An 11,009-nucleotide genomic window follows, 5' to 3' on the forward strand; every position below is an offset into this window, starting at 1 on the left:
AAAGTTGAAATGCCTGAGGAGGTTCTATCCAAAGAAACAACCTCTAGTGCACCTTCCACAGAAAAAGAAGACCAGTCTAAGGAAACACCTCCTCCTCTCGAAAGTCGAGTAATCATTCCCAAAGCTCCGTTCCCTCATAGACTTCTAGACAACAAAAAGGGAAAACAATTGGAAGGAATTCTAGAAGTGTTCAAAAATGTTCAAATAAATATTCCCTTCCTTGACGCAATTCGTCAAATTCCCTCATATGCCAAGTTTCTCAAAGATCTCACCACAGTGAAGCGAAAAACTCCTGTGCCAAGAGAGGCTATGATGACAGCCCAGTCTTCCTGTCTGATTCAGCAGACAATTGTTCCTAAATTCAAGGACCCAGGCTGTCCTACAATTTCTGTGCACATTGGAGAAACGATGATTGAGAAATGTCTATTAGATCTTGGGGCTAGTGTGAATCTTCTTCCTTTCTCAGTCTACCAGCAATTAGGTTTAGGTGAACTTAAACCTACGGATATCACTCTGAGTCTAGCAGATAGATCGGTGAAGATTCCCAAGGGAATAGTGGAGGATGTGATTATCAAGGTGAAGGATTTCTACTTTCCTGCCGACTTCGTAGTTCTTGACACTGAACCTGTCATTAACCCAAATTTTCATGTTCCAGTCATCTTAGGAAGACCCTTCTTAGCCACTTCCGATGCAGTCATCAAGTGTCGCAATGGTATCATGACCCTATCATTTGGGGACATGAAGGTCAAAATGAATGTCTTCCAAAATAAGTTTCAATCTACTGACATGGATGATTTGGAAGAAGTCAACATGATCGACACCCTGGTCAGTAGCACTTTTGAGGAAGCGGAGAACACGGATCCGCTAGAAGAGTATTTTGGCCAATTCGGCCTTGAGTTCGATACTGAGAAATCCATCAGGGAGGTGAACTCTCTTCTTGAATCTGTCCCTATGACGGATTGGCAGCCAAAAATTCAGAGCCTGTCCTCTCTCTCGTCATCTCCAATAGTGGAAGAAATTCCAAAGCTTGAGTTAAAGCAATTGCCTGATACGCTGAAATATGCATTTTTGGGTAATGCTGAAACTTTTCCTGTCATTATCTCCCCTACTCTAGAAAAATCACAAGAAAATCGGTTACTTGACGTTCTGCGCGAAAATCGAGAAGCTATTGGATGGACCATAGCTGATATCAAAGGCATCAGTCCTTCTGTGGTCATGCATCAAATTCATCTTGAGGAAAATTTCAAACCATCGAGAGAACCACAGAGGCGACTCAATCCGGTGTTACAAGAGGTCGTCCGAAAAGAAGTCATCAAACTTTTAGATGCGGGTATTATATACCCCATCTCGGATAGTAAATGGGTTAGTCCAGTTCAGGTTGTCCCTAAAAAGTCGGGTGTCACAGTTGTGACAAATCAGGATAATGAACTCATACCTACTCGAGTCCAAACCGGATGGAGAGTTTGTATAGACTACCGAAAACTGAATACGATGACACGTAAGGATCACTTCCCTCTTCCATTCATCGATCAGATGCTTGAACGTTTAGCCGGTCATGCCTATTATTGTTTTCTTGATGGATATTCGGGATACAACCAGATCCCAATTGCTCCTGAAGACCAAGAAAAAACAACGTTTACCTGTCCATTTGGGACCTTCGCCTATCGACGTATGCCCTTTGGGCTATGTAATGCTCCTGCCACCTTTCAAAGGTGCATGTTGAGTATATTTTCTGATATGGTCGAAGACTTTCTTGAAGTCTTCATGGACGATTTTTCTGTATTTGGGTCGAGTTTTGATGACTGTTTGGATCATTTGAAGTTAGTTTTGAAAAGATGTCGAGAGAAGCACCTCGTGCTAAATTGGGAAAAATGTCACTTCATGGTTACCTCTGGGATAGTTCTAGGGCACATTATTTCCCACAAAGGAATTGAGGTAGATAAAGCCAAAGTCGATCTCATCGCAAATCTCCCTCCACCTAGAACTGTGAAAGAAGTTCGTTCGTTCCTAGGGCACGCAGGGTTTTACAGAAGGTTCATCAAAGACTTCGGAAAAATTTCAAAACCCCTGTGTGATTTGTTAGCCAAAGACATTTCTTTCGAGTTTTCTACCGCTTGTTTATCCGCCTTTGAGAAGCTGAAAACTGAGTTGACCTCAGCACCTATTATCCAACCACCCAATTGGGATCTCCCATTTGAGGTGATGTGTGATGCATCCGATTACGCTATAGGTGCTGTATTGGGGCAACGAGTTGACAAACTCCCCCATGTCATCCAGTATGCCAGCAAGACGCTTAATGATGCCCAGCTCAATTATTCCACCACGGAAAAGGAACTACTAGCAGTAGTTTTTGCCTTAGATAAATTCGTTCCTATCTTATAGGGTCCAAAGTAGTCATTTTCACTGACCACGCAGCGCTGAAATACCTTCTTGCCAAGAAGGATGCAAAAGCGAGGTTGATACGATGGATCCTTCTTCTTCAAGAGTTTGATCTCGAAATTCGAGACAAAAAGGGATGTGAGAATGTGGTTGCAGACCACCTATCTAGGCTAGTAGTTGAAACTCTCTCTGACTCTCTTCCGATTTCTGAAAATTTTCCTGACGAGCAAATCATGGCAGTTTCTATTTCTGACACACCTTGGTATGCTGACATTGTCAACTACCTGGTGACAGGTCAAACTCCCACCTCTTGGAGTAAACAAAATCGCCTGCGCTTCCTCGCCCAAGCCAAATGGTTCTTCTGGGATGATCCGTATTTATTTAAATACTGTCCAGACCAGATAATTCGTCGGTGTGTTGATGAGAGAGAACAAAGTGGTATTCTCGAGTTCTGCCACAATCATGCTTGTGGTGGGCATTTTGGAGGAAAGAAAACAGCAGCTAAAATCTTACAGTGTGGTTTTTATTGGCCCACAATCTTTCGTGACGCTCATTTCTTTGCTAAATCTTGTGATAGATGTCAACGTCTAGGAAAAATCAGTCGAAGAAATGAAATGCCCCAACAACCAATTTTGATCATCGAAATCTTCGATGTTTGGGGCATTGACTTCATGGGTCCCTTCCCCATTTCACACGGATTCCAATACATTCTAGTCGCAGTCGACTACGTGTCAAAATGGGTTGAAGCCACAGCTTGTCGAACGAATGATCATAAGGTTGTTGTTCAATTTCTCAAAAACACAGTGTTTGCCCGATTTGGTACCCCTCGTGCTATCATTAGTGATGGAGGGAAACATTTCTGTAACCGAGTTTTCGAAAGCTTGATGCGCAAATATTCAATCACTCATAAGGTAGCTACTCCGTATCACCCACAAACCAGTGGGCAGGTCGAAATTTCTAATCGTGAGATCAAAACCATTCTTGAAAAAACCGTCAATCCGACTCGTAAAGATTGGTCCTTACGATTATCTGATGCCTTGTGGGCCTACAGAACAGCGTTCAAAACTCCAATAGGAATGTCCCCTTATCGGTTAATCTTTGGTAGAGCTTGTCATTTGCCAGTCGAACTTGAGCATCGAGCTTATTGGGCGATCAAACATTTAAATTTTGATCTAGCGAAGGCCGGCGAGCTTAGAAAGCTCCAACTCACTGAGTTGGAAGAATTAAGGAATGATGCTTACGATAGCGCAAAACTTTACAAAGATCGAACGAAAATCTGGCATGATAGGCACATTCAGAGAAAATCTTTCCACGTAGGCCAGAAAGTGCTCCTGTATAACTCTCGCCTTCATTTATTTCCAGGGAAATTAAAGTCCCGTTGGACTGGACCATTTCTGATACACAATATTCACCCTCATGGAAACATCGAGGTGTTCAATCCAGCCAATGGAAATATTTTCCAAGTCAATGGCCAAAGGCTGAAGCCATTTCAGACTCTCCCTCATTCATCAGAAAAAGATTCATTCTTGAGTAATCCTGTGTACCAGGATTAGCTCCAGTTCCATGTCTGGCTGAAGACATTAAACTTAGCGCTATTTCGGGAGGCAACCCTTGATTTTTGTGCATATTCTATCAATTTTTTCCACATTTACTCATTTCTCAAAAAAAAAAAAAAAAAAAATTCGGACCACTTATTTTGGCATACTTTCTATTGCTTGAACTCTATGTGGCGTGCTTTTCACTTTTACACCTATGTGGAACACTTCTTTTGGTTGTACCCACAACTTTTGCAACGTAATGACATCCGTTTCAGGTGTACTCTAAACCTCTACTCTTTAATCATTGAGGACAATGCTAAATTTAGGTTTGGGGGTGTGGGACACATTTCAATTTTTCAAATTTTTTGTACATTGTTTTCGGTACATTTTTCAAAAATACCTTCATCAAAATGTTTATATGTACTGTCATCATACAAATTTTTAAAACAGGCTCATGTCCAATTTGTTTATAAATTCTTATTCCTCAAAAACAAGATATTTTGAAAAACAAAATTCACGTCACTTCTGATTGTAGTGAAAAAGTTATTTTGGATTAAGAGTTGTCTTCTTCACTGTCTAGAATGAGAGGGAAAGCTTGAAAAATAATGAACTTTGACCTCCTTGTCCTTTGGTTGGCTGAATAGAAGAAAAACAGAACTGTAGTTGATATTTTTGAGACAGCAACCATAGGATTAGACTGGGTACCTTGAAAAGGGCTACCTGCTTTTTGAAAAAAAGAATATCAGAAAAATGATAAAGCGTGAAAAATGTTGAAAAGAAAAGCAGAAAGATGTGAAGGTTAGAACTGAAAAAGTGCAAATTGTTAAAAAGAGTCCAATGGGACCAAAATAGTTCAGTAGGGTGAAAGCCGTCAATGGTAAAAACGTGAGTACACTGGAATATCACAGATAAAGCCCCTTAGAGGTATTAAAGTGAACATCCATACTTCTCACAATCCCAGACAGGAGGCTCAGTTTCGAGTTAGAATTTAGGCAGACCCAAACATTTTAGTAGTTAAGAAGGGAAACCTTGTTCCGAAAAATTTATGTTACAATCAGAAAAATTTGTGCACACACTCAAGATATTTCTGAAAATGAGGAATAAAAAGAATTTTTACTCAAATAGACCTTTGACTGGATTTTGAAAATTGGTGTGATGGCATTATATGCAATAATTTTGAAGTTGTTATCTTTTAAAATGTTAGAATTTTGTGGGTATATTCACTGCAAACCCTCACGAGTCAAACTCGTCCACTAGGGGTAACCTAGGGGTTTAAGGGCTTACTGCATAAGCTAAATGCAGTCGGGAACCTCACGAAAGAGGAGTTGTTTACATTTAAGTTTTGCTCGGGACTAGCAAAATTGAGGTTTGGGGGTGTGATAAGGTCCCAATTATTCGATTTTGGGACCGTAATTGCATTAAGATTACCATTGCATAAATGTTAGTTCTTTAAATAATTGCAAAATTATTTTATTTATCCAAATTAATAAAGCTAATGATATATTAGTGTTAATTGTAGCGCACGTGGAAGCCAACAAATCGCGAAACAATTACGGTTACAATACACGAGTCGAAGGGAAGTTTCCAGAAAAATCTCGGTCGATTTGGGCGCCACGTCACCGCGCCGCGGCTAGGCATGACCGCGCCGCGGTCATCTCGAGGAATTTGTCTTCGAGATTTTTACAGAAGCTTCTAGAAGCTTCGGTGGTTGTAACTGATTGGGTAGTTCGAAGCAAATCATCCGAAAAGTTGACCCGATTACCCGAATACAAATGTTATAAATTGGGGGCTCTTCTCTTCTTCTCTTGTTCCATAAGTTTTGATTTTTTCTTCTTTTAATTTTCTGTAATTTTTCCTTTTGGTGAGATCTTGAGTGTAGTGAGAACATCAAGAGTAAGCCATTGGCTCTATTGTAACTCTTTTGAGAGATCCATTCAAGAAGGAATCAAGTTGCATCTTCATCTTCTTCTCCCATCTTCTCTTTGCTTTTTAGTATTGTTGCAATATGATCCTTGCGATGATCGGCTAGATCCTCTTTAGAGAGATCAATGATGCCGAAGCAAGTTTATCCCTCTAATGTAGTTTTAATTCCTTATTTTGCTTACATGTTTACTATTCTAGAAATTCTACTTTGATTAGATGATCTACTTATATTTTTGATTCAAACTTTGATAGCCATTACTTAGATAAGCTCAAGAACGGCTATGCTTTGTGAAGAATCTGAATATAAGCTAGGCAATCTCAATTAAATCTGAATTTTCATGAATGTCTCTTGGTTACCTTTAATAATTAAACCGCTCCACCTTCCGATCCATGAGCAATGACTTGCTACATGGATTGAGTTATTCTTGGAATTGATCTACATTATGGATAGTTTGCAAAAGCTGATTTGATTTCTCTAACCTCCTTTCTTTTATCTTCAATCTCTACTTTCTGTTTTTATTTCAAATGCAAGTTAATTTCCATTTCATTTATGCAACAAATCTGTTTGTGTTTTAAGAAAAATCTGTTTTCCAATTCTGTTTTGGACTTCTAACCGAATGAATCTTTGAATCTTCATTGTCCCTGTGGAACGAATTCGACTTGCCCAAAGTCTAATTTCATCTTAATCTCTGCATCTCTATTGCAAGCTTTACAACCGATCAGTTAATTTAGCGAAAGCTTCGCCTTTTATGGGAGTCGAGTCCGACTATGTGGGGTTGGTTTAATGAAATCCTTGGCCCATCAATGAAATCGAGTCCGACCGTGTGGGGTTGGTTTAGTGAAAGTCTTGTCCTGTTAAGGGAACCTAGCTCGACCGTGTGGGATTGGTTTACCGAAAGCATTGGCCCATTATTGAAGTCGAACCCAACCATGTGGGGTTGGTTTAACAAAAACTCTGGCTCGTCATAGGAACCGAACCTGACTGTATGGGGTTGGTTTAACAAAAGTCTTGGTCCATCAGGCGAATCAAGCCCAACCGTGAGAGGTTTGTACTTCTATTATTTATCTAAGTCTTGGATCGTTATGTGATTCAAGTCCGATCTATGACTTCGATTGATTTTTCTATTATTTATCTAAATCTTAGATCGTTCTAGGATCTAAGTCCGATTTGACACTTCGATCGGTTATTATATTATTTATCAAAGTTTTAAATCGTTCTGGAATCCAAACTCGATCTGTGACTTGAATCAGATATTCTATCATTTATTTAAGTCTTAGATCATTCTGGGATCCAATCCTAAATTGGGACTTCAACCGATTATTCTATTATGTATCAAAGTCTTAGATCGTTTTGAAATCCAAACTCGATTTAGACTTTCTTCGGATATTCTATTATTTATCTAAGTCTTAGATCGTTTTCGGATCTAAACCCAATCTGAGACTTCGGTCAGTTATTCTATTATTTATCAAAGTCTCGGATCCTTTTGAAATCCAAGTCTGATTTGGGATTTTGGTCGATTTATCTATTATTTGTCTAAGTCTTGGCCAGTTATGGGAGCTGAGCCTGATTGTGTGGGGTTGGTTTAGCGAAAGTCTTGGTGCGTAAAGGGAATCGAGTCCGAACATTAGGGATCAGTTATTCGTTAATAAAAACTTGATTCATGAGTAAACCTAGCTTGACCAATGAAGGTCAAGCTAATTTGTCATTGTTTTTAATATTGACTGGTATGTAAGAGAGTCAAGTCCAACTATTGGGGATGAGTTTAATTGATTTTTGTTCCAAGCCTGACCATAGGGGGTTATATCTATTGGCTTAAGATTTTTGGTTCATGATGGCACTAAGTCCAATCAATAAGCAAAAAATGATAAAAAAAATTGGAGAATAAATAATGCATTTGTAAAAGAAAAATACATTGAGGCATATAACAAAATCAACGGTTCAAATAAATCGTGATAATTATAATCATCATACTCTCGAAGGTAAAATGGGTGGATGACAAATGGCATGTATATCGACTGAACATATTTCGAAGTGAGAATATATGCAACCACGTGTCACATGGTACCTTTCATTTATTCTTGAGTGCTTGGACTAAAGCCTAAACCCTCGAGAGGGGGTATTATGGAGGATATTTTTCGTTCGATGCCAAGAGTTGACACGTGGCACCTAGGGATTTGAATTAGACATGGAGATCTGAGCCAACTTGTCCGAGGGTAAACTCGATGGCTCAATTACAAACCATCTATGGGTTCGGGTCTCGGTTGGTCAGGAAAATATTGGGTCAATGACACGTAGTAGAGTCGTTTAACCAATCCAAATCCTTGAAAAATAAGAATTATATCAAAAGTGATTAAAATCTTGATGAGAGAAAGTTTCAAGGAAGAAGGAATGTATGAGGATAGAATATTGACTAGATACGTCCCAAAATCTCTTTTTAAATTAGATAAGGGTAAAATCGGTAATATGATCTAAATGGATTCTAAGGTTTCATCTCTATAAATAGATGGGCAGAGGTACTAAAAGATATGAGTTATCCCCCTTCTAGATTTTACATTATTTTTGTACTACAATTTTAATTTAAACATTGGAGAGGTGTTGTTGCAAGCACACCTAGGGGAACAAGTAGAGGAGATCGCGTGGCATTGTCACAGATCTCAAAGTAGAGTAATTTTTTTGCATCTGCAACATTCTAATCAACTAAGATTATAACAAGAAATGAAGAGGATTAGAAGATGATATTGCTGATGACGAAGCCGATGATTATCATTATGGTCACTAGTTGTTAGTCGAGAAGTCAGAACACAGCAATGACAAGGTTGCTAATGACTATGATAAACACTAATCTTAATTTTGTCAATTTAGATAAAGGGAGAGACAACATTGATTATTTATGCCTAATATGGTCAATATGATACATGTAACTGAATGGTCGGCTATGAAGCTAAGACATCTGTCATTCAAAGTAAGTAAAAATTAAACTATGTTTTAAAATAACAATAATGTCGTTATAATCGACCAAGTTGAGTCAAGTTTAAAACTCAACAATTAACATGTATGAGTCAAATAAAAATATATTAGGTTTGCTAATATTTAAAAAATGATTTTCAATATTTAAATAGATAAAAATATTTAATTTTTATTGTTTACATATTATCATGAGGTTACATGAACCTAAGAGCCACCTGTCCATATGGATTGCATGTCATCATGGCACCCAAAGACATGGATGAAATGCCACATATTTATAGAGCATACAATTTCTAAGAATTTATAAAAAATAAAAATAAAAAATTTGACTTGTTTTCACTGTTGGATATCAATTTTAATTTGAGTTGTGTTGGAGTATTATTAAAATTGACATCGATTCTCACATTGTTGATGTGGAGGTGCACGCATAGCCTTAGTTACTTTTCACTCGTATCTCATCAACAATTTGAGAATCGATGTCAATTTTAATGTTACTTCAGCATTTTTCTTTTAATTTTGAGAGTTCAGCAACTATTCATTTTTGACGTCGAACAAAAGAAATTATTTTTTATATTTAAAAAAAAAAAATTCAATCCTTATCTAAATGCTTATTGCAAGGCGGAGGTGTCATTTGGACCTATGTGCATGGCAGTCCACATGGCCCAAATGAGAGGCACGGTCCAAATATATCTATATATATATATGGGTAGCGTTCAATGGCCAACAGTTTAGCAAACATTTTGGCAAACACATTTTTCAAAACATGGGTTAGAGGTCTTGGAATGGGCTGATTTTTGGTGAGGATGATCTCTACGGTGAGGAGATCATCATCACCAAAAATCAGCTCATTCCAAAACTTTTAACCCCATCAAAAATGGTTTACAAAAAATGGACGGTTCACGATTTTTCAACTTGTAAACTGGGGATAGAAGTTTTGGAATGAGCTGATTTTTGGTGAGGATGATCTCCTCACCGTAGAGATCATCCTCACCAAAAATCAGCCCATTCCAAGACCTCTAACCCATGTTTTGAAAAAGTGTTTGCCAAAATGTTTGCCAAACTGTTGGCCATTGAACGGGACCCTATATATATATATATATATGGGAAATGTTCAGCACCCTAAGTTTTACCACACACTTTAACAAACGTTTTTTGTCTTACATGGGTTAGAAGTTTTGGAATGAGTTGATTTTTGGTGAGGATGATCTCTATGATTAGAAGATTATCCTCCCCAAAAATCAGCCCATTCCGAAATGTTTAGCCCCATGTTTACACGTTGAAAAATCGTGGACCGTCCATTTTTTGTAAATCAATTTTGATAGGGTTAGAAGTTTTGGAATGAGCTGATTTTTGGTGAGGATGATCTCCTCACCATAGAGATCATCCTCACCAAAAATCAGCTCATTCCGAAACTTCTAACCCATGTAAGACAAAACGCGTTTGTTAAAGTGTGTGGTAAAACTAAGGGTGGCGAACGGGACCCTATATATATATATATATTATATATATATATTATATATATATATATATAGGGTCCGGTTCAGCACCAAACATTTTGGCCAACATTTTAGACAATCATTTTTATCCTACATAGGTTAGAAGTTTTGAAATGGGTTGATTTTTGGTAAGGATGATCTTTAGGAGATCATCCTTACCAAAAATCATCCCATTTCAAAACTTCTAGTCCCATGTTTACAAGTTGAAAAATCATGGACCGTCCATTTTTTGTAAACCATTTTTGATGGGATTAGAAGTTTTGGAATGGATTGATTTTTGGTGATGATGATCTCCTCACCGAAGAGATCATCCTCATAAAAAATCAGCAAATTCCAAAACTTCTAACCCATGTTTTGCCAAAATGTTTGGTGCTAAACATTTCCCACACACACACACACACATATATATATATATATATATCCCGTTCGCCACCCTTAGTTTTACCACACACTTTAACAAACGCATTTTGTCTTACATGGGTTAGAAGTTTCGGAATGAGCTGATTTTTGGTGAGGATGATCTCTATGGTGAGGAGATCATCCTCACCAAAAATCAGCTCATTCCAAAACTTCTAACCCCATCAAAATTGATTTACAAAAAATGGACGGTCCACGATTTTTCAACGTGTAAACATGGGGCTAAACATTTCGGAATGGGCTGATTTTTGGGGAGGATGATCTTCTAATCATAGAGATCATCCTCAC

At 38.0% G+C, this 11,009-nt stretch overlaps 1 protein-coding gene across 1 annotated transcript; it reads left to right on the forward strand.

Annotated features, from left to right (window-relative positions):
* The first annotated feature begins 3,050 nt into the window (after positions 1-3,050).
* On the forward strand, positions 3,051-3,932 carry LOC147395882 (uncharacterized). The gene has a single exon (XM_086449737.1). The coding sequence runs from the start codon at positions 3,051-3,053 to the stop codon at positions 3,930-3,932; it is 882 nt and encodes a 293-aa protein (XP_086305863.1).
* The last annotated feature ends 7,077 nt before the right edge of the window (positions 3,933-11,009 follow it).

This window comes from Akebia trifoliata, chromosome 8, assembly GCF_017979445.1.
Source record: "Akebia trifoliata isolate Shusen 1 chromosome 8, ASM1797944v1, whole genome shotgun sequence".
Taxonomy (NCBI): domain Eukaryota; kingdom Viridiplantae; phylum Streptophyta; class Magnoliopsida; order Ranunculales; family Lardizabalaceae; genus Akebia; species Akebia trifoliata.